Source organism: Myotis myotis, unplaced genomic scaffold (genome assembly GCF_014108235.1).
Source record: "Myotis myotis isolate mMyoMyo1 unplaced genomic scaffold, mMyoMyo1.p scaffold_m19_p_18, whole genome shotgun sequence".
Lineage (NCBI taxonomy): Eukaryota > Metazoa > Chordata > Mammalia > Chiroptera > Vespertilionidae > Myotis > Myotis myotis.
The window spans coordinates 8,422,152-8,448,152 of record NW_023416322.1 but is presented as its reverse complement, the minus strand read 5'-3'; the positions used below and the strand labels follow the sequence as shown (position 1 = coordinate 8,448,152).

The 26,001-nt window shown below is 56.8% G+C and overlaps 1 protein-coding gene across 17 annotated transcripts in view; it reads right to left on the bottom strand.

Moving 5' to 3' along the window:
- The window catches only part of NFASC (neurofascin), a 181,257-nt gene that overhangs the window by 15,563 nt on the left and 139,693 nt on the right, over positions 1-26,001 (bottom strand). For 5 of the 17 annotated variants that reach the window (XM_036344413.1, XM_036344416.1, XM_036344418.1 and 2 more), the window contains 8 exons: positions 25,840-25,910; positions 23,898-24,120; positions 21,856-21,971; positions 20,010-20,214; positions 18,320-18,442; positions 16,415-16,588; positions 14,064-14,078; positions 8,453-8,674 (listed from right to left, as the gene is read on the bottom strand). In XM_036344413.1, coding sequence (XP_036200306.1) covers positions 8,453-8,674; positions 14,064-14,078; positions 16,415-16,588; positions 18,320-18,442; positions 20,010-20,214; positions 21,856-21,971; positions 23,898-24,120; positions 25,840-25,910 — 1,149 coding nt within the window. Of the gene's footprint in view, positions 1-3,240; positions 3,394-4,539; positions 4,657-8,452; positions 8,675-14,063; positions 14,079-16,414; positions 16,589-18,319; positions 18,443-20,009; positions 20,215-21,855; positions 21,972-23,897; positions 24,121-25,839; positions 25,911-26,001 lie in introns of all 17 variants that reach the window. The other 12 variants (XM_036344419.1, XM_036344421.1, XM_036344422.1 and 9 more) reach the window with 5 other exon arrangements.

Sequence of the window (26,001 nt, the reverse complement as noted above, 5' to 3'; positions counted from 1 at the left end):
GGGTGGGGGTAAAGGAGAGAGATCAACCGAAGGACTTGTATGCATGCATATAGGCCTACCCAATGGACACAGACACCAGGGGGGTGAGGGCATGAACGGGAGTGGGGTGGGGGGGAGGCATGGGGGAATAAGGACACATATGTAATACCTTAATCAATAAAAACAAACAAAAAACCTAAGTAATCAATGTTATATGCCAGCAATATCTCCATTAAAAAACAAACCCAAACCAAGTGGGATCTGGGGTAAGGTGGGCTTCACCCGGCCAACACAGGCCCCAGTGCCCCTTACTGCGGACCAGCGACCATATTCTGTGTCTTCCACACCACACCCTCCAACCCCACGCAGAACGAGCAAGTCAGCTGCGAGGTAGACTGTTCCCATGACTCCTAACGAACCGGGAGGAGTTTGGTTTGGCCACGGAAGAGAGGGCAGCCACTCAAGGACGGCAGGGGAATTGTATTTCAGAAATAAGGATGGATGAACAAATATAACGGGGATGGACTGTCTTCAAATGCAGCTTGGCTTGGCTGCTTTCACTGAAGCATCGGCTTACACCTCTCCATCCCTACCTCGTCCTGTCCTGGGTCTCTCCCACACACCGCAGAGCGAGGCAGATGACAGTTAGGGCCCTCATGTCCCTCCTTCCCTGGCACTGGCGGTGGGTGCTGTCTGTCCTGCTGACTCACCATCAGCATCCACCATGCTGCTGCCTCACCCCATGCTGCCTCCCCCTCCCCCCGCCTCCCATGATGGAAGAGCTGACTGGTCTCTTAGAGTCCAGGGCTGTGTGTCGGTAGCCCCTCGGGCGTCTTTGACTTCAAGAGCTCCAAGGAGATGACTGACTTCCCATGTGGGATCTTCTGGTGAGGATCAGGGAGCCTGCCACACCCCAGTGGTCTTCCTCCACCTCCTTCCTGAACCACCAGAGCATGTGTGAATCTGTGGACTAAAGTGATGGCCTGTGGTTGCCTAAGTGACCAGCGGTCAGGTCCAGAGATGCTCACAAACTCTCGCTTTGATGAGACACCGGCGCCTGGGGGACTGTGTGGGCTGGGCTCTGGAGTCCACCCACAGGAAACACTGTATTTTCGAAGGGCCTGGACACACTCACAGGCACACACGAACTTCAGAAAGTGACAGTATTTTCTTTCCATGTGATTTCCACATAGTGACTCCCAGCCGGCCAGGGAGGGGGGTGAGCACTCTGCTCAGAGGTAGGGTCCTGCATTGCTGACTCCAGCTTAAAGGGAGCCACTGGGGAAACGTGTAGGTGCTGAGTTCCTCACTCGCTCTGAAAGCAAGCTATCGGGACCAGCCCCTTCCGGCCAACCGCAGGAAAAGAGAAACAAACATCCGAGTCAATGCTCAGAAGTGGATTATCAATCATCTTTTTTTTCTGTCCTATGAGTTTAATACCCCAAAGCAGACTGGGACATCCCTGAGGACCAGGCCTGGTCCTTTTCCCTGGCTCTTCCAACCCTCCCCCACAGCACGGAGAGCCTCACTCGGAAGCAGGCTGCGCAGGTGTCTGCAGCATCCCTAGGACGGAACCCAATCCTCGAGTCTCATCTTTGCTTCCTGCCTCTGTGCGGGACTCAGTTTCATAATGAAGCCACATAAATGCATGCGCTGGTGGGCAACAGCTTGGGACCCTGACTGGGCCAGACAGAGTCCAGCCACCTGCTCCACTCGGTCAACTGTCCAGTTCCCTGGTCTGTCTCCAGGACAGCCTGGCCGCTCCCAGACATCCTGCCTGAGTTGGCCTGGCTAGTGTCAAGTCGACAGCCGGACTCTCAGACTCCCTGGCTCTTTTTAAAAAAAAAAAAAAAAAAAAAAAAAAAAAAAAAATATATATATATATATATATATATATATATATATATATATATTTTCATTGATTTTAGAGAGAGAGGAAGGGAGAGAGAGAGGAACATCAATGTGAGAAACATCAACCGGTTGACTCCCATATGTACCCCAACCGGGGATCAAACCCACAACCTGGGTATATGCTCTGACTGGGAATCGAACTGGCAACCTTCTGGTGCTGGGACGATGCTTAATCAACTGAGCCACATGGGCCAGGATGACTCCCTGAGTCTTGATGGCACAAACATATGCAGGACAGGCGGAGACACAGGGAGGATGACAGGACACCCAGACCAGGAGCGACCAGGCTGGAAAGGGTGGAGCCAGACATCGATACAGATGGGCAGTGACCCACAGACGCAAGCTGCCAGGAACAGCCTCACCAGCCAGGCACAGGAGGAGTAATGAATATTTAAGGCAATGTAGAGTTCATATAAATCATTGTGGCAATTTTTCCCCTGTCCTTGTGTCTACTAACCTGCATCTGATTAGGGCATCCCTGGGGGCAGAGACGGGTCCTTTTATCTCTGTCTCCCCCCTCCCCCTACCCCATCAGGGCTTAGCATACCACCTGCCTGCCTGATTTTAAAGATATACACAAACAGACAAGCAAGTGCCCTCATGACTCCAGACTGCCAGCTACCTGCCTCGCAGAGATGTCTTAGCCTCGTGCCCTTTCCTGAGCCCCGTTGGCCTGCTCACTTGGCCCAATGATGCCGCTTTCCATCACCGGCTGAAGCCCCTTTACAGCCAGGAGGATCCTAATCCTGGGAAGCGTCTTCCCCGCCCCCAACAGGACAAACGGCCAATCACTTTTAAGCCACAACAAACTTAGGACCAAAATTAAACCAAAACGAACCCAAACAACCTGGGTCACCAACACATTTTGGAATTTTTAACAACAGATGACAGTGGCGAGGCGATAACACACATGCTGACCCTTGGATCGGTTCTTGGAGAGAGTTCTGGGTCAAGGCTGCTGGAGGACCCTGTCCCCTAATCCCATGGGCAGGAAGCAAGCCCGTTCATGCCCACAGGACAGGGTATAGCACAGTCCAGCAGCCCCACACCCACCGCGGAGACCCAGTGTGCACACACACCCAGCCCTTTTGTTTGGAGCACAGGGAAACAAAGGTGGCGCCTCCTCCCACAGTCTGTTTCCTGGACTCCCCACAGGGTCAGAAGCGCGGATGCCTCTCCACTGTGCATGCACTTTTGGCTCCTCCTGTCTTGCCGGGAGCTGCAAAGTGTAAGAGCTGAGACGCGCCATGCAAGGTGGGGGGTGGGGGCGAGGGTCTTCTTCCCGAGAGGAGAGGATGAGAATGAAATGCCCATGCTGGCAGGGGACGGCCGGGCCAGATCCCCTCTCACCTGTATTGGTCATAAAGGTGATGATGGTACTGCTGATGCCCTCGTTGTCCCGGGAATAAACTCGCAATGTGTATGTCATCCCGGGATAGAGGTCTGTCAGCTGTATAGGCTGGGCCTGGGCCTTAACAGGGACAGTTTTTTTCGTATGGTTGCCTGGGGAACAGAAACCTCAGTCAGCCCAGGGCCCGGCATGAGGAGCTGGAGAGGCAGTGCTAGGCTCCTGCCACCTGTCGAAGGTAGAGGCCTGGGAAGGGGCCAGGGGCCAGCGGGGCCAGGCCATTGTGCAGACCGGGAGGTCCCCAGGCAGCTCCGACGCCAGCCCTCCACAGAGTGCTGACTCCTACGTGATGGCCCTTCAGCGGGGAACCCTGTCCCCTCTCCTGGGGGTTTCCTTCCTCACCACAGTCTACACACTAAAATATCTGACCTCCTTCCTCAGTCTCTCAGGGTATCAGCCAGTGCTGTTGTCCTGAAGAGGGTCAGAGGGCCAGAGGGCATCTCACCGTGTGGAGAATTCAGGAGAAGTGAGTGCCCGGGTACCCGGGGTGTAGGGTGGATGTGGTGGTAGGAAGCTGAAAAAATATGGATGGAACGCGGGATCCTGGATCCTACGGATGTGAATCCCCTCCGACCACAGAGAAGTAAGGGTTGCTTGCTTTCCCCTCAGAGAGCTTTAGGCGGCCAGCCCAGGGGTTCGCTGGCTTACGTGCTTGAAGCACATGCCATAGAGGCCTACATGGTGGGCTGACCCCCGTCCCCCCAAACAGGGGCCTTCACCCAGAGGAGGCAGACATCCTGATCGCTCTGCAGTTTAGCAGATTGGCACACGGTCCCCAGTGGGAACACCTCGGCTCAGGCCGCCAGCTCCCTGAGACTAATGACCCTGGTCTGTGTCTGACTATGGCCACTGGCATCCGTCTGAGCAAAGCACAGCTGTACCCCAAGTCTGAACCAGCCCCACCCGTCTCGTGGAGACACCAGGAAACATGGATTCGGAGCTAAGGAGATCCATGCAGAGGTGAGGTCTGGGAGGCCTTTCAGAACCCTCATCCTGGGCAGGAGGCGGATGGAAGGCCCCTTACACAGAGCCCCCCCGGCACATGCAACCCTACACCCCACTGATGACTGCAGAAGCCCCTTCTTTCTTCTCAGCCTGGTCCTCCCACCTCACTGCCATCTGAGCACATATCAACTTCACTGTCACAATTAAGCCCGGCTGAAAGGCCTCCGGGCCTGGGAGTTCCGGGACCTCTTTAACGGCTCTACGCTACCCGCCGCCACCCGCACAGCAATGCTTACTGTCAATGTACTCAACCACAAAGTCAGTTCCGGGCCCGAAATTGTGCTTCCAGGTGATGTTGGCCCATTTACTGTTGGGGTGCACCGTGACGTTCCATATGGACTGCTCGTCGGGGGCTGAAGGGCGGGTTAGAAGAGGAGTTAGTGGTGAGGAGGGAGGCAGCGCTGGAGATGGAGAGACAAACAGACAGACAGACAGACATGAGCAGCCAGGAAAGGGCAGAGTCCAAAGTGGCTGTGCACAGGGCCTGGCAGAGCTCTAAGCTGCAGCCTTGGTGGCCAGGCCAGAGGACGCCAACCAGGTACGAGCAGGTGTAGTCGGAAGGACCCGTATGTACGAGGGCTGGAAACTGTGTCCACACAGGGGGCGGCTCACTCCCTTTTCAGGTCACCGCCGTGGATGTGAGCGGTGCAGAGAAAGGGGCCAGGAAAATGCGCGTTGGCTCGAGTGCAGACAGAGGGGGATAAGCGTGCCCACCTCTTTCCCTCCAGCTCCGACGCTCTCCAGCTGTGGTTCTCAACCTTGGCTGCACATTAGAATCACCCGGGAATCTTTTTAAAATCCTGATTTCTGGGCCTCATCCTCCGGAAATTCTGTTTCTTTGTGATGGGGTGAGGCCACAACATTAGTAACAAAGAAACAGAATTTCCGGAGGATGAGGCCCAGAAATCAGGATTTTAAAAAGATTCCCGGGTGATTCTAATGTGCAGCCAAGGTTGAGAACCACTGCTCTACAGGAAGGAGAAAGGGTATCTTTCAAAGTCACTCAAGAGTTAGGATGAGATTTGTAGGAAGGACAGGACCAAGAATGGGAAAACCTTTACGAGCTCCTAAAACTGGAGGAGAGTGGGAACCAGACAGGGGACACTGGTCTGAGGAGCCCCCTGGCGTCATTCTTAGTCACCAAATCCCTGGACTATGTGGAAAATGGCCTCAGGTTGACCAAGGGGACTTGGGGTCTCAAGTAGAGATAGTCTGAACCCTTCCTCTTCTCTCGTGGGCAAGGTGGGACCAAGAAAAGGCAACTCCTTCTTCACACCCAACCCGCAGTGGTCCAGACACCTGAAGAAGCCTGCTCTGTTGGCTTCTCAGCACCACAGTCCTGGAAGCTCGATCTTCATGCAACACAGAGACATTAATTATCGAGTTCCTGTGAGCTGCTTTATCAAAGCCATCGTGCTGTCTGAAACCATAGCCTGTGGACAGGAGAAGGGTGCTCATTGTCAAACATAATCATTTTTCAAGAGTCCCAGCAGTGCGATTACCCCATTTCCGAGCAAAGATTTAATAGTGGAGCAACTAGCATGAGGCCTTGTATTTCAAAGACTTTACAAGTATGGCTGCTGTGTATTTTATTAGCATGCACGGGGGCCCTGTCACCAGCGCACTTGTCGAAAGTAAATGCATAGAGCACATGGGTGATGCATTTATTCATTATCCGTGTGACATGTGACTGAGTCTGCAGGGCTGGGAAGTGATAAAAGGTCTGGTGTTCACTTCAAAGAAGTGCCTTCTCCACTACAAGCTTGTCAGCTGCCGGCTGCCCCAGGTGAATAGGACTCATGTCAGGTGAGAGACCCAGAAAGAGATTTCACTGATGGCCCCACTGGGCATGCTCCATGGGGGGAGGGCAGAAGGTAGGCGGCTCTACTTATCTTCCAGATGTTTCCTCTGTGCTGCCTGCTTTAGGCCACCCCCATCCCAGCTCCGCGGAATCTCATGGCTCTTGCTAGTGGGAATGAATTATGATTAGGGGACTTGAATTTCCTCCTCCTCAACTCTGGGCCCTGGAAATAGCCAGAGAATTGGATTTAACAGTTTTGCCACTGTTATAACATTGCCTCAAACCTCACTGCCTTAAAGGTCAATTAGATTGGAGCACTATTGGAGAAGGTCAAGGGATGGGAAACCAACACAATTTAGAGGTGTTAGCTAGAGCAGTGGTCGGCAAACTCATTAGTCAACAGAGCCAAATATCAACAGCACTTCTTCAAAATAGACTCGCCCAGGCCGGAAACCGACTTCTGCGCATGGGCCACGAAGTTTCAATCGCACTGTACGTGCGCCCACATGTGGTATTTTGTGGAAGAGCCACACTCAAGGGGCCAAAGAGCCGCATGTGGCTCGAGAGCTGCAGTTTGCCGACCACGGAGCTAGAGGAAGGTGTGGCCATATAGAGAGAACAAGATGGTGACACTAAAGAACTGAAAAGCTCAGAGAGAAAGACCAAGAAGAAGAGCGATCGATTGCTAAGGAAACAAGAAGGTAAGGGAGGCGAAGCATGGGTTGTTCTGCTGGTGCCTAAAATGTGAGAATTAGGAAGAATCCCTTGACATCTGAAGGAGATGATACAGAGTCCCATCTTAGCCTGGAAAAAGTAAGCGTTTGGTCCTAAGATGAAAGACATGATAAGGATGAGAATCTATTTTACAAATCGTGGACATGAGAGCCCTTCTGCTGCATTAAGGGACGTGAGGGCACTTGAGGGCTGTCCCCAGGCTCTAAGGATAAGATCGGGGGCATGGCCAGGCCCTCGGCAGCGTCCCTGGCAGTTAGAAGTCGGGGAGGAGTCCCGTGTGGCAGCAAGGCCCATCTTTGCAGAGGCAAAGGGTCTGCTGGACCATGAGACCCACTCCCCTTCCTCATCCTCATGTATTGATTCTGTGAACGCAAAGCTTTCAAGTGGGACGGGAAGCCCCACTTTAATGCAAAAGACACCTCACTGGGGGTCCCCAAGAATATCCATCACCAAATGCTGGTGGCAGCTTCTAACAGCCTAGCAGGTGTCTCCTCAGCCAACTATTTCCTAAAGTGCATGCTGTTTAAATTCTGGGCCCTGCACCTTTAAAGCGAGTCAGCGTTTACAAGGTCTGGGGGGCATGTCAGCTACGAGCCACTTGCCTCCCCTTACAGTTCACATCGCCCCATGTAATTAAAGAAAACACACGTGGATCAGGCCTCCAGCTCAGGCCCAGAGAAGTGGGCAAGGTGGGAGGCAGGCCTCAGGGGGGAAGGGCATTGCCCAGGAAACGGCTGCTGGGAAGGTTCTGGGTGCTTCCCGCCCGCCCTCCGGCTGCATCACATGACTTTACAGCCGCCCGAGGGCTCTGCAAGCGAGAGGCCCTCCCCTCCGTGGTAAGAAGAGTGTCGACGCTCAGTTCTTAGAAATATTGCCGGATTCCCAAGGGGTCCCCTCGTGTGGGAAGAACAGAGCCGCCGGCCTGGCTCTGGGATGCGGGAACAGCACATAATCCGGGCCCAGCGGGCCAGCCTGGGATCGATTCTTACCGGGGCCCCTGGAGAGGCTGTGTTTCCCGCCACCCCCCCCCCCCCGCCCCCATATGCGCCTGTGGAGGCGCTGGGAGTGTGAGTGGGAAGAGCAGAGCACCTTGGGGCAATACCGTTTCCTGGACGCTCTGACTTTTTAGGAGAAGAGAGTGTAAGTGTGGCCTGGGGGTAGAGGGGCCAGGGAGGAGAGGGCTCTGGGAACAGCTCCCTGGCATGGCCAGCCACTGCCCGCGGCTCGGCCCTCCGTGCTGCATGGCTGGCTGTGACATGGCCAGGGCAGGGAGCCTTCCCAGGACAGCTGTCCAGTGTCAGGCCCCTGTCCTTCCCCACACTCTCTCCCTCCTGGAGCGCTCAGCCCTCAGCTGACTGCTTGGCAAATGGCTGGAGGGACCCCTACCATTTGAGACCCGGGGGTCCTGCCCGAGGAGCATGGCCCTCTGTTAAAGGACAGGGTCTGAGGCTAGGGCGAGGGGTACCCCGTGCCACTCGGCTACCAGGCTGACAGCCCAGTTGTGTGTGTTTTCAAAGTGGAAGCGAAGGGCGGTGCTGGCCACCACATCCCAGACCCCTCCTGTCTGGGAAGCCTGTGGGCAGAGGAACGGGAGCGTGGACAACGGGCAGTACCGGATTCATGTGTCTTAGTCTCGGTGGTGGGAGGACTCTCCATGGTGACGGCGGCAGTGGTGGTGGTAGTTGTGGCGACGGTGGTGGCGATGGTGGTAGGTGCGACAGTTGGGATGATGGGGACTGTTGTGGCTTCGGTGGCGGCGGCGGCAGTGGCAGTAGCATCGGTACTGCTCACGGCGCCCGTGGCACCCACCGTGGTCGGGGGCAACGTGGGAGGAGCTGAGAGGAAAATGTAAAACAGCCGAGTCTGGTTGGTTTGGCTGCAGCCGCCTGGACACACGGCCCCCGCGTGCAAGGCAGGCAGCCCCGCGACGGGATGGAGCGCGGGGATCAGCGGCCTCCCCACGCGTGCGGACGGACTGGGTCACGCGGGTCCCCGGGAGAGGACACAGCCATGTGACAGGAAGAGAATGAAGCCCCGCGTGAGTTTCATTTTCTTCTCATGGTCTGTGTGGCTCAAAGCATCCAGCATGCATCCAGCCCAGGGCAGGGGAGAGGACGGGAAGGGACATGGACGCGTCGCTCAGACCTCAAGGACGACGGCATGGGGTCCCAGGCCAGCGCCACCCATACACAGGCCAAGCAGCACCATGTCAACCCAGACCCGGAGCCTGGCCTTGGAGGGGGGCAGACGGCTGGTTCTTGCCCTACAGGAGCACCGGGAAGCCTGCCATTCCCAACCACTCACCCTAAATTACATGTCCGTCCCCACCCCCCGCCGCCTGCTGAGTTCTAATGCCAGAGGATACACTCCCCTCCACGAAGCCTGCCTGGGCCTCTCCCCGTCTCCGCTGTTGACCCTCCTGGCCTCTCCTCCCTTCTCCGCCAGTGATCGTCCCCCCCGCAGCTACCCCATCCCACCCTGGACTGCAGTGACTGCCTTTCTCTCTAGGACATTTGGGGTCCAGGCCCCCCAAGTCCTTTCCCTTTGCATTAGAACAAGGGAAAGGGCTCGGATGGAAGCACCTCCTCCCAGCCCACAGCAGACACAAATGGAATCGCAAGCAAGACACATGCTGTGTCTTCTTTTTTGCACAAACCATCAGGGGCTTTCCATCTGTGCGCACGCGTGCTCTCATCTTCCACCCAAAGCTAACCTTCCCTGGAGGTCAGCCCTCGGGGCTCAGTCCATGTGTGGCCACATTTCCAAAAGCCCTCTCCCTCTACGAAGGGTCCTGGAAGCTAACAGGACTGCCCGACTGCCCTTTAGATCCCATCCTGCTATGGCCTGAGGGCCTGAGAAGACGGATGGGGCAGGTCAAACACAGCCGCGCCTCCCTCTCTGTGGTCTGATCACAGTCCAGCTGCTGGTGTGGATGCTAATGGGGCAGGGGCAGGAGGCCGGATGTTAAGACATTCGTAGGCAGCTCTAACTCCCAAAGAACAGAGGTCCTGCCGCACATCTCCACACTATCCCCCCCACTCCCCGTAAAGGGGGCCAGGCCAGGGAGGGAGCCAGAATGAAAACGGCCAGAGTGCTTTTCTCAGGGGAGAATGGAGGTCCTGAGCGTTCTCAGCGAGAGCCCGACCAACAAGAGCCCTTTCATGCCTGGGCCTCCAATAGGACAAGTGCCCCACAGAGGAGGGACTGTTCCTGGGATCCCTTGTCACTTCCCTGCTTGTAGGATCAGAGGCATTGCTGGGCCCCGAGGGCGCTGACCACAGAAGCCACACTGGGCAGCTGACTCTCACACATTCCCGGGATTCCTGGGCAGAGGCCAGGCTGACGGTGGGAGGTCCCTCGAGCCCCACTCAATCCACAAACATCAGGAAGGTGTGTGTGTGTGTGGGGGTGCGGTGGGGGGGTAATTTCCCTCTCATAGACATTATGCAAGGATATATTCAGTCCCAGGTAGCCCCAGGCCTGGAAGGCTCAGTGCTATAAAAGCTCAGCATAAGGGATTTCATCTACCCCACCCACCAAGACAGGCAGACAGACAGACACATCCACGGGAGAGCCCGAGACCCAGCAGGCAAAGGTCAGCTCTCTCCCAGGCCGGGTCCTGGCGGCGCCCACGGCCACGGAAGCCCATGGGCCATGGACACAACCGCTGCTGCTGATGGGAGGGGCCTCGAGAGGCGTGGGCCACACTGGCCAGGACTGCTCTAACTTGGTGCCTTAAGGCTGTATTCTCTAAAAGTTTCTGGCAAATACAATGTTCACAGGCCTCCCTTTTCTATAATTATTTAAAAGGTGTCATTAAAAAACCCACCTTCAACGACTCTCTTAACTTAAATCCCACTCTGTGTAGCTCAGAGACCTGGGCCTCCCTGCCCACACACAGTGGAGTTACAGTCCCCACGCTCTCCATGCTCTCACGTGCCCCTTGGTCCTCGTGCCGAGTACGCACGCTCACACTCACACAGGCGACCCTGTATGCCCCCGTGAGCGGCCTTAGGGGCGGAGATGCTGAGAGAGGCGGTTAGAGCGAGTTCTCCCTGGGCCTGCAGGTCAGACAGGAATGAAAAGGGCCGAGGATGCTTCCACGTGGTCCTGCCCTCCGCCTGATGGTCCCTTTGCCAAGAGTGACGGAAAGGAAGTGACTCTCTGATGATGGCTACTTGGTTGCCTTTCCTGGGCTCAGAGGCAACAATCTCAGGTGTCAGTGGGAGGGGACCCAGAGGGCGTGAGAGGAAAGGAATGCTTTGCTTCCCAGGCATCACGGGAGTCACCTTGGAGGTTTCAAACCTTAGCTGTCTGAGGTCACAACAGGCAAATAAGCACTCTGACCACTCACGAGCTGTGTCTGCGTTCCCATGCTAGACAGGCCGGAGTCAGGGAGCACAGAGGCAAGGAGAGGCTCCGAGGGAAGGGCCGGAGGGGCAGGTGAGTGAGGTTAGAGGTGTGACAGAGGGGCAGGTGAGTTTGGAGGTGTGACAGAGGGGCAGGTGAGTTTAGAGGTGTGACAGAGGGGCAGGTGAGTTTAGAGGTGTGACAGAGGGGCAGGTGAGTTTAGAGGTGTGACGGAAGGGCAGGTAAGTGAGTTTGGAGGTGTAACAGAGGGGCAGGTGAGTGAGTTTAGGGATGTGACAGAGGGTCAGGTGAGTGAGGTTAGGGGTGTGACAGAGGGGCAGGTGAGTGAGGTTAGGGGTGTGACAGAGGGGCAGGTGAGTGAGGTTAGAGGTGTGACGGAGGGGCAGGTGAGTGAGTTTAGGGGTGTGTACAGGGGAAGGGAGGAGGAGGGAGGAGAAGGAAGAAGGAAGGTTTCCCCTGGGGAACATGTCCAGTGCTCAGGTTAATGGGGGCTCAGGTGATGCCGTCCCTGGGGCGGGGGGCGGGGGTGGGGTAGAGGACAGAAGGGAAATAAAGCCCAGAAGCGGGGCTATGGACAGAGTGGCCCCCAGGCTGGACCGACATGTTGCTAGGATGTCACCTCCAGCCACAGCAGGCACTATGGGCTGGAGAACCACCTGGTCAGTGCTCAGTGGAGACCACCAGCCTGGCAACTGGGAAGAAGGGGGATAGAGAACTGGGAGCCCGGGACCCCGACCTGAAGGCAGTGTCTACCTGACGGGTGGCCTGATGCACCTGGAGGCAGCCCAGCCATGGCCGAAGGTTTCCCTCAGGTTCAGGAATAAACACCTCGTCGGAGACGGAGAAAACTGAGCAAAGACCCCAGACCTGTCATGGCTGCCTACCCAACAATTACAGATCTCAGCCGAGTCAGAGATGAGGGCAGCAGTTTCCAGACATTTCCAGGTGGAAGGTTCAGTCCCAAAATGCCCACAGGGTGCACGGCCCGCCTGGCCCAACCACAGATGGCCAGGCCCGATGGGCAGCAGTCCTGAGGGACAGCAGGCACGGGAGCACGAGAGGGATCACCTTCACCGGGTGCGATTCAAACAGATCCGTTTGGGGAAAACCACCCAGGTTTGGGGAGGATGAGAGGAAAGGGAACAGTGGGCTGGAAATGAGGTCCACGTCAGAAACGTGGACTGGGCTCCACTGCCTTCTGCCTGCAGGTTACGCAGAGGTTCTCGCGTGTGGAAAGCTGAGGACAGCTGGAGATCCCAGCATGGCTCCTTACAAAGGGCAGGGCCTCTACGACCACGTCCCACCGAAGCTAGAGCCTGGAAACACGCTGATTGACGGTAGAGACCCTGTGCCCACTCTGCATACATACCAGGAGCTTGGACCTTCTCTAGACAGAAGTGCCAAGTGGGGTGTCTGGAATGACACCCATCCCCCTCGCAACTGCCACTCTGGACAGGGGCAGCACAGACTGGCATGGCTGCCCTGTGAGCAAGGCAGACTCCCTGCCACCAGGCCCACCTGCCTTGGGTCCCGGGTGCCAGAGTGGGGTAGGTGGGCCAGGAGCTGCTTGACCAATGAGCTTCTAGCCGATGCTCCGGGCGCCCTCCCTGTCTCATCCTCACCCAGCCTGCTCAGGCTGCCCTGCGCACCCGCCGAAACAGGCCCAGAGGAGACTCCTCTGCAAACCTGAATCAAGAAATCGGAGCAACCCCCAGAGAACTGCAGGAGGGGAGGGGGATGGGAGCGCACCACCCCCAGATCTGGCTGACAAAACAGAGGCAAACTGAAGGAAGCAGGGTGTGCAACAGAAATAGAATCAACCTAAAATGGGGGTGGGGGTAAAGGCGTGAAGGTGGGCAGGAAACCAAATCGGGCAAGGTGGCATCCTCTCCATAAACCAACCCTCAGATTCCCCGCTGCCTGGAGCCTGAGGAGGCTCCGGGAAGCCATGGCCCCACAGCCTCTGCTCTGCCAGGCGAGCCTTGTTCTCTGCCTCAGAGGGCAGGGAATGGACCTGGGTCTCCTGCCCAGTGTCTCCAGCTGAGGACAGGCCTTCCGTGGTGAAGCCCCCTCTGATGTCCCTCCAGCCCACACCTGAGGACGTGAGAGGAGGAACGTGGTTAGCAGGTCAGTTGCTAAGCTGGGACCTGCCTGCCCAGCACCTCACTTGTGTGCAGCAACCTCCCAGAACCAGAGTGGAGGCTGTTCTTAACACTGACCCCTCCTGGGAGCTGGGTTTGGAAGGGTGAGGGGACCGTCAGCCCATGGCGCCCAGACACTCCAGATCCTGGAGCACCCGCCTCTGTCCAAAGATATGCTCACTGGTTCTCACGGACCAGAACCCACGGGAGATGGCAGAGCTGGCGCCGGGCCCCCATGCAGCGTGCAAGGCCAGCATGCACAGTGTCACCCTTTCCGGTCATGCAGCCTGACCAGAGGACAGGAGCTGGCTGTGCCCACTCGGGTTGCAGCATGCCTTCTCGGGGCACAGACTGTGACCCTCTTTCTGGGCGCTGAGATGTCAAGCCTAGGCCAGGGCCCAGGTGGTGCAAGGAAGTCATCACAGCTTCAGAGAAGGCGGCAGCTCCAGAGAACAGGGGTGGAGCCCGTGTGTGTGGGGGGCCCCTTCTAAGTCATCCCCCTTGTCAATAAATAGTCAGTGGAGGGATGCGAATGCGTTTGACTCTGGCTCCATCCCCTACACACATCCTCCCTGATAGTCTGGCTGCCCAACCCTGAAAGGGTGAGTCTGGAGCATGCTTTTTCCGAGCCTCTCCCTCCTTCTCCACCTTGGGTGGCCTCCACCTGTGACATCCCATGCCATGCCCATTACCTCCGCTGCTGGTACGGTACCTGCGGTTGGAGTAGCTTCAGAACACAGCGCCCAAGATGGCCAGAGAGAGGGAGAAAGGAGAAGAGAGGGAAGAGAAAACAGAATACAGGTGAAACCACAGGGCAACAGGCAGAGAAGGCTCTTGCTCAAACCTGACCGGACAGTGTGGCCAGGCGCTGGCCACTGCCCTGAGGAGGCCAGCTAGTGTTCGGGGCTCATGTTCCACTCCACTGGGGTCTGGTACGTTTCCACAGGAGACTTCCCACCTGGGTTTTGGAGGCTTTTCCAATACACTCCGATTCTGCCTCTACTCAAGGGCTATCGTCGGAGAGGTGGTGACAGGCCCCGGCCGCCTAGAGAGCTATGCCCCTGGGTCTTTCACCAAGAGGATGTCCTGCCCTGGCTGGCTGGCCTGGAGGCGGCAGGCTGGGTGATTCTCCCCGATGCCAGGAATTGAGGGTGCAGGTGGTGTGGGAGGACACCGTCCCCAGACAAAAGAATGGCCCTGGGATCTTAGGGGGGAGACCATTGAGGTGGATGGGAGAACGGGGAGCCTATTGGCTGAACCCTTCCACTCTCTCTCAGCCGGGGAAGGCCTGGGAGTGGGGACAGACCAGAGCCCTGAGGCCCCCTTTTCTCTGCTGCCCAGTTCTTTCCCACCAGCTGTGCTTTGTGAAATCAGAAACCCAACTGTGGACGGAGCCCTAAAAGGAATCCCTGACTTTGCTGCAAATCCCTGGCTGGAGAAGAAAGTCTTTGTCCTCCTGTCGCCGGGGGCTGTGGAACGTACAATGGGTCTTTATCTGGGTCCCATCCCGGGTGGAGATGGGGAGGAGAGGCTCTCTTCATGTAGCTCCTTAGAGCTAAGTAATCAAGAAAGGGCATCACCTCTGGTCTGGCCAGGCCTTTGATTACAGCACCTACGGTATCACTGACCCAAAGCCTCCCGGCCCTAATAAACCACCCAATGGGGTGGGAAGGCCAAACGGGGAGGGGAGCTTATTGTGTGACTCACTCCTGGTTTACGAGACCAGAGAGGGCCACAGAAAGGACTGTAAGCCCTTCTCCAGCTCCTGCCGCCCACCTCAACCCACCCCCCACCCCGGTGCTGGCCCGCTGGCCAGGGAAGCAGGGCCTGGGAAGGGATGCAGGGCTGCTTATGAAGCTGAATTAGGAGCCCGGGGTAAGGCAGCAAAAGCAGCAGGGCCTGGCAGCCCCGGGAGTGAGGGGCTGATGCTCTCCTGGGTGGGGTAGGGTTCCCTGGAGGCCCGGTCTGAGCCTCAGCCTTCTGGAGAAAGCAGGAGACAGGATCACCTGCTGCCAACCTCAAGGACCCACTCACATCACCTCTCCTCTGAAGCCTCCCCTCGCAGCCTCAACGCCCCACCCCTGCACAGCCACAACCACGGCACCTTCCCCATCTGAACATAGCACGCCTCGTGTTAAACTGCAGCTGGGCATTCTCCTGGATGTCGCCCTTCTCGACGGTGTGAGCTTACTGCCTAGAGCCCCCCGCTTCTGGCACGGTGTCTAGCACCTCACAGTGTGGGTGCTCAAGAAACGGCTTGTGAATGGCCAACTGTACCTCTGGAGAGGCCGTGGGGTCCCCCCTTTCACACGGGATCTGCTGATATCAAAGCTTCTATAGTCACAAACCGGACAGAGGCTCCTTGAGACCAGTCAGCGTGTGCAGGCGGGCCCGGAGCCCCCTCTAGTGGAGCTCTCTGGCAGGTGCAGCTCCGGCGGGGATTGCTGGGCTCCTGGAAGACGCCAGGACCCAGGAGATGGACACATTTGCTCTTTGTGAAGCCGGTTTGGCAAATGGCTGTTTCCCAACTCCCCTTCCCCGCGGCAGCCTGACAACTCACTCAGTTCAGGCTGCAAGGGGGGACTACATCGACTCGTGCTCCGGGCAGGTAGCTCTCTCCCCGGCCTCCTTGAACCCACGCAGAGCAGACCCCGTTTCAACTGTATAATAACACTCCTGTCCCTAAACAGGTGAGCACTTTCACTGTTCCGTGGGGTTCATCAGCCTATTTACTTCCAACACACATTCTCGCGTCTCTTCCATACCCCCCCCCCCGACCCCCCAGAAGGAGGGATGGCACATGTTAAGTGGCTGAGCAAGTCAAGGCACCGTGGGGACCCGGGTCTGATGACAAGTCTAAGGGACCTGAGTTGTCCACATACATCGCCAGCACCCACCTACCTGCCAGCACACCAGACGGGCTCCCGGCTTCCCTTGAAGGACCTGCAGCCTCCTTTCCTCTCCATCCCAGGCGGCCGGGCAGCCAGGGGGCAGGTCAGAGGGTTTCTCTGGGCCGCCGCGTTAGCGGGCCCTGTCATCCCGAGGCCGCCGCAATGCACCTACCTTCATTCGGGGCCGCCGGCGACTCCTCCGTGACCGCCTCCCCGGAGCCCACCTGCGTCCTGGCACTCAGGGTGAAGCGGTAGCGTGACACGGGGTCCGCTCTCTGCACCGTGAACTTGGTCTGGTTGGGAGAGAAGTTCTCCACCATCTGCTTTCCTAGTTTGGTTCCATTAACTGGGGGGAGAGAGGCACGTGGGATTGACCTTCAGCGGTGCTGACCGCGATGAGTTGTATGACCTGCAGCTGCAAACCTTCCCAGCTCAGCCGTAAGGGATATGGTGAAACCCGCCCCCCGTGAGCGCCTGACGGCTCGGGGGATGGGAGGTTTGGGCAAAGGCCGCCTGCAGGGCAGGGGCTCCTTGTGCTGTTTGAGGGCGCACTGGGCTGCTACTTTTCACTCATCCTGTGACCTCTGGCTCGCTGCAAAGCTGTGCGGCTGATTCTGAAAGACTCCGTGTACCATCCCCAAGCCTTTTCAACAAGACAAAACGTACGGGGTTCTTTCTTCCTTTCAAAGAGAACTAGGGCAAAGCCACTAGAGCAGTGGTTCTCAACCTTGGCTGCACATTAGAATCACCTGGGAGCCTTTTTAAAATCCTGATTTCTGGGCCTCATTCCAGAAATCAGGATGTTAAAAAGATTCCCAGGTGATTCTAATGTGCAGCCAAGGTTGAGAACCACTGCACTGGAGCAAGCATGTCAAACTCGTGGCCCGCGGGCCACAGGCCTCATTTTTTTGGCTCGTGTTGGCCTTTGAGTTTGACATGCTTGCACTAGAGTTCTACTTAATGCTTCCTTTGTAAAAAGCCTGTTCAGGGTACCTCGAAGGTGCAACTCTGGTCACCCCAGGCTGGATCTGGAGCAGCACACAGCTGGGTATTAACACATTGAGGACCAGTAGCTTTATTGCTAGCTTTACCCAGGGGCCAGATACTAGTAAGTTTCTATTGAACGAGGACAAAAAACGTTTTACATAAAGGCACGCTTTAAAATTAAATACCCATTGCATTTTGAAGTTATCTGTTACATGCTCTTACAAGCTAATATCCTTTTAACGAATTCTCATGATTGGCCACAAGCCTTAGGACAGAAAAACACGAGAATTCTCGTGATCCGTCTGCAATGTGTTGAAATCGTTAACACACTACCCAGCCCTTAGCGCAGCGGTTCTCAACCTGTGGGTCGCGACCCCTTTGGCGGTCGAACGACCCTTTCACAGGGGTCGCCTAAGACCATCCTGCATATCAGATATTGACATGACGATTCGTAACAGTAGCAACATTACAGTGATGAAGTAGCCACGAAAACAATTTTATGGTTGGGTCACCACATGAGGAACTGTGTTTAAAGGGCCAGAAGGTTGAGAACCACTGCCTTAGAGCGTCCCACTGAGCGGCAACATCGCCTACTTTAGAAGGCAGGGGGGCCACGTTTTTCAAATGCAAGGACACTCCTGTCCCTGCAGGGTGACCCTGAACTCCCGAGGCGAGGGCCTGACGGGGTCACTCTGAGTTCTCGCCCGGTCTCCGTACAGCCGCCTTCCCGTAACGGACACCTTGTTGAGTGGCCGAGTGCTGTGTGGAGTCCTGTGAGGGCACTGACTACCCCGTCAGTCAGAGGAGGGGCCTTCTCCGAGACTCGTAGGTGTTGGGACTATAGGATCCCCGAGAGCTGGGGTTGGACCCCTCATTAGACCAGAAGTTCCCTTTGTCACACAGGCAACTAGAGGGGCCTGTGTTAGGAAAGCAGGGCTGGGTCTCAACTGCCTCCCCTAATCCCGGGGGAGCTGTCCCCCTGGCAGTGCCCTCTATCTACACCCCAGGGCCCCTGGGATCCTCAGGCAAAGTGGTGAGCATAGGGCTCCTGACACCCAGATTAGCTAAGAGCAAGCAGAGCGAAACGTACAGGGCAGGTATCGGAGAGAATACCCAGTCAGGATGCCGTTGGGGTGTTCCGGGTGGTCCCACTCCAGGTTGATTGTCTGCAGGTTGGGCTGCCGGACTCGGAAGCGCCTGGGGGCGCTGGGTACTTGGGGAAGGAGAAGAGAGTGGGGGAGGTGAGGGAGAGCGGGACGGGGCGGGCAGGATGAGGAGAACAAAACAAAGCACAAGTATGAAGGCGCTGAACTCGGGCAACCCCCATGCTAGGCAGCTGCCAAGCCGGAGCCCACGGCCCATCCTGGGCTCCCCCAGTTCAGGACGAGCCTGGCTCCGACTCTGTTTAAAGGGGAGAAGTCAATCGAGGGTTCCTTTAGCAACTGCTGTGGGTTCAGCACGTTAGGCTCCAATGCTGTGAAGATGCCTCCAAGACGGGCAGAGCACGTCTCAGGCAGGAAACAACTGTCACTGTTGCCTCCGGAGGCCGCGGCCCCTTGCCCTCAGACAAGGATTCTCACCCCCAGGCCCAAGCGGCCGGCCCACGCGTCTGGGCTGAGGGTGCTGGGCTCAGGGGGCAGCGGGGAGAGGAAAGAAAGCCCAGATGGAGCACGGGGACAGGTGAGGGGCAGGAGAGATGGGGGAGGCTGATTATCAAAACCAAGACAAGCCGGGCTGGCGCGGCTCAGTGGCTGGGCGTTGACCCGTGAACCAGGAGGTCACGGTTCGATTCCTGGTCAGGGCACATGCCCGGGTGGCAGGCTTGATCCCCTGTACGGGGCCTGCAGGAGGCAGATCAATGATTCTCTTTCATCACTGATGTTTCTCTCTCTCCCTTTCCCTGAAAACACATTAAAAAAACATACACACGCAAACACAAACAAGGTGGAGGGAAAGACAGGAATAAAGAAAGCAAGAGGGGCCCGGGCCGGTTAGCTCAGTTGGTTAGAGCGCCGCCCCAATACACCAAGGTTGTGGGCTGATTCCCAGTAGAGCACATACAAGAATCAACAATGAATGCACAAATAAGTGGAACAGCAAATCAATGTTTCTCTCTCTCCCTCTATCTCTAAAATTAATAGATTAAAAAAAAGAAAGAAAGCAAGAGGGAAGAACGAAGGAGAGTCGAGAGAGGAGGAAGAGGAGAGGAAAATAACAGCTGAGAAGGGAGGGAGGAGAAACAGAAACGGGCGAAGAAAGCGCCAAGCTGATGAGAAAAGATTGGCTAGAACAGGAGATGGACTGGGGTCTTTGTAGGGGTCTGCCTCCAACCATGAACCTACAGTCGGCAGGCGCCCCTCTGCAGGGCCATGGCACCCGCGGGCCAACGACCTCAGCGAAAGCTTCTTGATTGCAGTGGCGAGAGCTCTGCAGGTCCTGGCTGCTGGTCCACTGACCGATGCCTCTAGGTGGTCAGGGTGACCGCTTCAGCCGCAGGTGGCAGTGCCCTGGGCGTCAGTCTGTATGCCCATCTGGAATCACGTCATCAGACCACACAAGTGTTCTCTTGAGGTACAACATCAGCAGGGCAGGCCAGACAGGTGACACGGTGCTGAGTGGGAATGGTAGGAGCTGCTCAGCTCACGGGTCATCAGCTCCTTGAGGTCATGCAGAGGTCAACTGGTGCTGTCCGTGCCAAGCCACAGTGGAGCTGCTCCATGTCCACCTGAATGTTGGTACCTTGACCTGCCCCACCCCGAAGAGCTGCAGGTCAGACCTACCTCCTTCCGGGGTGGTGAACTCCTTGGTCTCACTGCGAGGCCCATCGCCTCTCCCATTGACCACAACCATCTCCAGCTTGTAGTTACTGTAGGGAAAGAGGCGGGACACCACGCCCCGGAGGCGGTCACCAGGGAAGCCGGCTTGCTGTCTCTTCTGAGACACCCACAGGCTCTTCAGTAAGCTGCTCTCCCTCCAGTAGTAGGCCTTCAGGACAGAAGCAGGCCGGTGAGGGGGCGTCAGGCAGAGCTGGGTTAGTGGTTAGTGGTGGTGGTAGTGACCGGTCTTCCCTTTGCTGCCACAGGCTCCAAATCCCAAACGAACGCATCGGTCGCACACAGGGCCGGGGAGGTGGCCGACCGTCCCCGTGCGCTAGCCACTAGCGAGTCTGAACTGATGTCAAACAAGAAACAGGGTGTTTGGTTTCAATCGCCTCTCTGGAGGAGAGGCAAGCTGGCCAGGCTCACAGCTGCGCTGCTCCACCGTGAGCCTTATTTCGAAGCTGGGGACCCGGTTGCTCAGGGAGTCTGTGCCAAAACCACAAATACCAGCCAGGGGTCCAAGCATGGCAAGCTCTGTCCCGGGCTCAGAGGCCGAGTCCCCCGAGTGGGATTAGTACGGTTTAAGACAGGCTGCAGGAGGAGTTGAAAAATAGCGGGCTACCCCCACAAGTCTGAATATGAGAAAGGGTTGTTTTAACGCTTTGAAGTCAGATGTTGCTTTTAACATTGTCTGAAGACCTTTAGAATCGGTGTCCAAGGCAGTGAGATGCCAGGCCGCCTGGTGGTAAGAGCTGGGACGGGATGGCCTATGGACGGTGGCAGTGTCACAGGTAAGGCTGAGAGCGTGTGTGACACGAGGTCTGGTTAGCAGTGGGTAGGACGCGCCAGGTCAGGCTGCCACACCAGCGCCACCTAGGCCTCCATCGGCAAGATAAGGAGGAAGTCCAGACTTAAGAGGGCACCCAATGGGACCTTTAGCCAGAAAAACCTCCAGGCAAGTAGGTTAAAGGTACAAGCCAACTGTTAGGGAGGAGCTCATTCAGGAGTGTACACCGTCTTGCCTGCCTTCCCCCACTTACACATTCATTTCCCAAGAAGAGACCGGCCCCTCCATTCTGCCCCCCGATTACCCACCAGCCAACGCTCCACCAGTGACCTCTGAGGTCACAGAACCTGTGGGAATATCCCGTGGCTACAGCCTCCCTCGCTTCCCTGGCCACTTTTAAACAGAGCCATTCCTAGGAAGAGCCTGGCTTATCCTGGGGTTTCTCTCCCTTTCCCCCAACTCAGCTCACCCTTTCAAACAAGAGAGAAGACTGAGCAGGGACTGCTCCCAGGCAGGAAGACCAGAAGCCAGGAGCCGGGATGACCCCTGTGCTGGATCACAGGGAAGCCCTGTGCACCCTTTTAGCCGTTACACCTGTTAGTTGGGGCTTTGCACAATCAGACCGGGAGAGGCAAGCAGCCCAGCGGGGACCATTAGGAGCAGGCCGGGTGTAGCTCAGTGGTGCTTCAACAGAGCTTCTGTGCGTGCGCGTGTATCCACTCACGCCTTACAGGCACAGTGTGCGATGCAACCTCCACCCAGGCCACTGCCCTTCACGTGATTTTCTGCTGAGCACACTCTCTCAGCATATCCGCTGCAGGACACACCTGGGGGTGTGTCCATGTATATATATGAATATAATTTTGATGAGCTAACCCTAGACATCATCTTCTTGAATCAACTCTGGGTTCCACAGCGACCCCGAGGCCCCCTTCCAAATACCTCCTGGCCTGCACCTGCTACCCCTGGCCCTGGTTATGGAGCGGGAGGTTAGGCGGGGCTGGGAGCTGGCTTCCTCACTCGGTACTCTCTGAGCTGGCCCTGGACCGTGTCGGAGTAGACGCGGTTCCACTGAAGGTTGATGGCTGTGCTGTTCAGGACTCGGATTTTAACGTCAGTGGGTGCAGCCCTGGGATCTGCAATGTGTTGGGACAGAGAGCAGGTTATGGCGGCAGGGTTGGCCCCAGGACCCCAAGTTCCCCTCGACTTTTCTCTGCTGCCCATACCTCCACCCCACTCTGGACCCTGAGGGTAGGGACTCTGTCTTCTCCATCAGTCTGTGCTTGGAGGAGTGGGGAAAGGCTCAGAACAAAAGGGTGGCAGCCCAGGTAGGAGGGAGGGGTTTGCTACCCTCACATGCCGGGCAGTCGGGCAGTCTCCGTTTGCCCCTCCACTGCTTCTCCACCCTTCCCCACCCTGCTGCATGTCCCAGGAGGCTGCCCTTCCTGGACCAAGTCAGCTGGGCTCCCTTGTCCTCAGGTTTCCGGATGTGTTTGCCCAATGGGTGCCAACAGGAGATCCTGGGGCAGGAGAGGTAGCTATGCCCCTTGCTGCCTGTTTGTGGGGCTGACGGTCGACAGCGTTGCATTCTTCTGCCCAAGGCCCCGGCTCCCGTGAGTGGCCCTCAATGGCATGGGACTCACCTCCTGCCCCTTCAAGGCTCAGAGTCATCCCCTAGCCCTCCAGGTGGTCACCATACTGTGCTGTTTCCCCTCAGTGCTGTGCTTACATCAGAAATAGTCCGCTTTAAGTGGCATTTGCTTCCTGCCAGGAAACTACCACCAGAATAAAGGCACCTTATCCATGACTACCTGGAATGGGAGGGCCGCTCCCTTCCCCATAACTGATTCCTGCCCCCTTTCTCCATTCTGCTGCAGAAGCAGCTCGGCCTCATCCCTTCTACGCCATCAGAGCAGAGGCCACAGAGTAGACAGATGCAATGGAGACTATGGGGCGGTCCATGAAGTTCATGACCAGATGCTGCCCATTCCATACTTGCCATCCAGTAGTCTCCTGTCCAGAAGTGTCTGCCACCATGGAGATGAGGAGTGGGATGGACAGAGGGCCTGCTGACCTGCCCCCCGCCCCTTATGTCCCAAGTGGGTTCAATCCACAATCACCTCACAGGGCCCAAACCTCACTTCTTCCCATCTCACTGTTCAAACATTGCTGGCCCGGCCCCTGACTCCAGCGTTGCCCCTGTGACTCCACTCCTCCCTCAGACTCTCCCCAGCCCCCCGCCCCCCCTTGCCATGATCTCTTCTTAGATCAGACCCAGACCCACTGGGGTACAAATCACCCTGAGCGGGGGTGGGGGGTGGGGTGGGGTGGTGGTGTGCCACTGCCTCTCCTGCCTTGCTCAGCTGTCTACCGGATCGATGTGCTGGGGACAAAGAAGCCACACCGCCTGGGAAGCCAGGCACCTGCTTCCACATATATGTCCAGAATCTCATTGATTCACCCAGTGCAAGCCCCTAAGGGACTTCTCTTTTTATGCTCAATTCTGCGGGTGAGAACATCCCTGGGAATGCGGGCAGGAGGCTGGTCTGGGTGGCTCCAGTCTGAGGCTCTGCAGACCTTCTCCATCCCCGAAGGCTGCCCGGGGGAGCCTGGGGAGGAGTCTGGCCCGTGGCCCTGCTTCCTGGGAGAGCTAATGGTTCCTCGGGATACACAGTCCTGAAGTCTTTTTTGGTGCAGCGAGGATTGGCAATGGGCAGATCAGAAGGCCTAGGTTCGATTTTCACGCCCAGCACTTGCTGTTGTGTAATATGGCCAACATTGTCCTCGCGGGGCCTGTGTTCACATCCATAAAATGAGAGTGTTGGGCTAGATGATGACACTGAGTAATTTTAACTGGTGTCCAGATGACGCACTTCCGCTCCCAACACCATGAGGGCCCATCTGTTGCTATGTAGGTCGCTGCTTCCTCTTTCCCGGGAACTAGCTGTCCTCCCAGTTCTGGGAAGTCCCACGACCCACCCCCAGGTCCCTAGTCTGTGAGCATGGCCCTTATGCAGCCCAGCCGGGAGGGCCCTGGGTGGGGGCCGGGGGAAGATACTCACAATCTTCTCCAGAGTAGCCGATGACCGTGTCTGGCTCCGGGCCCTTCCCAAAGTCATTTTCGGCCTGCACTCGGATCTCATAGGGCACGTAGACAGGGGTCTGCCCTACCACGTAGCGGGAGCCCCACACTGTGGCGTTGTTCCAGGTCTCTCGAGTCTCCTTCCGCCGCCACTTGACGATGTAGCGCAGGTTGGGGCCAAAGGCGGAGGTGGCATTCATGGGCTGGGCAGGGAGAGACAGAGGGCAGAGGTGGAGGGGCAGGTGGGGGGCCCAGGCACCCCTCCTTCTCCCCAGGCACCCCTCCCGATCTGCCCAACGCTGCCCAGCCCCCACCCTCACTGAGTCCTCCAAGAGCCGAGTCCCATGAACCCAGCAGCACACAGATTTTCTGTGACAAAGGCGTCCCCCAGGACCTCATCACCGCGACTCCCACGTGTGCAAGTGCATAGGGAGCAAAAGCCTTATTTTGGACAGGACTCTTTCCTACGGTGGAGCAACAAGAGAAAATAAGGATGATAATATAATATTCTCCAAAGTCAGAAAGGCATGAGCTCTGGGTTAGCCACTGCATGCCTCCTGCCCGTGAACTCAAAGTTACAGAGCCGACTTCAGCTCTCCTGAGTGCACACAGGTCTGCCCTGACCTCCCAACAGGTCCCAGCCCTCTCAGAGTGGGCGGAGCTCTGCCCTCTGCTCCCTAAGGGCCTGCTCCAGCGGCAAGCAGTCCCAGGCACAGGATGGAGTGTGGACCTGGAGCAGACCCTGCACAGCCCTGAGGATGTGCCGGCGTCTGGGATTGGCCAGGCCCCGCTGCTGAGGCTGCTGGGAGACCAGGCCCTCAAGCAGGATGGGGATGGTCTGGACTCCCAACCCTGTGTGTCCTGTTTCCTTGATGCATGGCCATAGCACAGAAGTGCATTTCAGCAGCTAAGTTTGAAAACAAGTCATTCTGATGCCTGTCCGGCATGGCTCAGTGGTTGAATGTCGACCTATGAGCCAGGAGGTCACAGTTCGATTTCCAGTCAGGGGTCAGGGCACATGCCCAGGTTGTAAGCTCAAGCCCCAGTGTGGGGTGTGCAGGAGGCAGCCCACCTATGATTCTCTCTCATCATTGATATTTCTATCTCTCTCTCCCATCCTCTCTGAAATCAATAAAAAAATATTTTTTAAGGAAGTCACTTTGAGGTGACACATCCAATTCTGATTTGGAAATGTAGTCAGTGAGCCAAAGTGAAGATGGGGTTCTTCAAACCTGGCCTGGAGTTCTCTAGTCCTGACTGCGAGAAGGTCTACGCTGACAACGCCAGCTGCCAGCCTCTCCTCACTCCCAGCAATCTCGTGAAAGGACCCAGAACACACCCATGCGAGCATGGTGTTTATGCCCAGTCATTCCCAGTCCAACCTCAACCCCTCCTCCTCCTCCTTCTTCTTTTAATCCTCACACGAGGATATTTTTCCCATTGATTTTTAGAGTGGAAGAGAGAAGGACAGAGAAATATCGATGTGAGAGAATCACATCGATTGATTGCCTCCTGCATGCGCCCTGACCGGGGCCTGGGCTGGGAAGGAGCCTGCAACCAAGGTACGTCCCCTTGGCCGGAATTGAACCCAGGACCCTTTGGTCTACAGGCCAACGCTCTATCCACTGAGCCAAACCGGCTAGGGCTCAACCCCTCCTTCTTCTGAAGAAAGAAGCCCGTTTTATTTTGCTGGCTCTCTATGGTTTTGCCAGGCTGCCCCAACCACCTCTGCGCGGCTCTCCTGTCCTAAATCTTGTCTAGACACGCTCCCGCTTGGTTTCTGGACGCCCAACGCAGAGGAGTGGCCACCAAACCAGCCAGGCATCTGAGCCAGCCTGTGGCCTTGGGGTGTCAAAGGCATAAAGGGCGAGGGGTCCCAGGTGCACACGGCTGCCTTCGAGGCTGGGCTGGGGGACACTCACCGTCCACGTGATCTCCATGTTGTTCTTTCTGGTCCCCTCTCCTTTCACGTCGCTGGGATTGGACTCAGGGGCTGGAACCCAAATTGGCACAAAGTTCAAGTCCAATGTGTCCAGGGCGTAGTGAGCACCTGGCTCCCTCCCACCTGCCTGGTCTCTCCTACG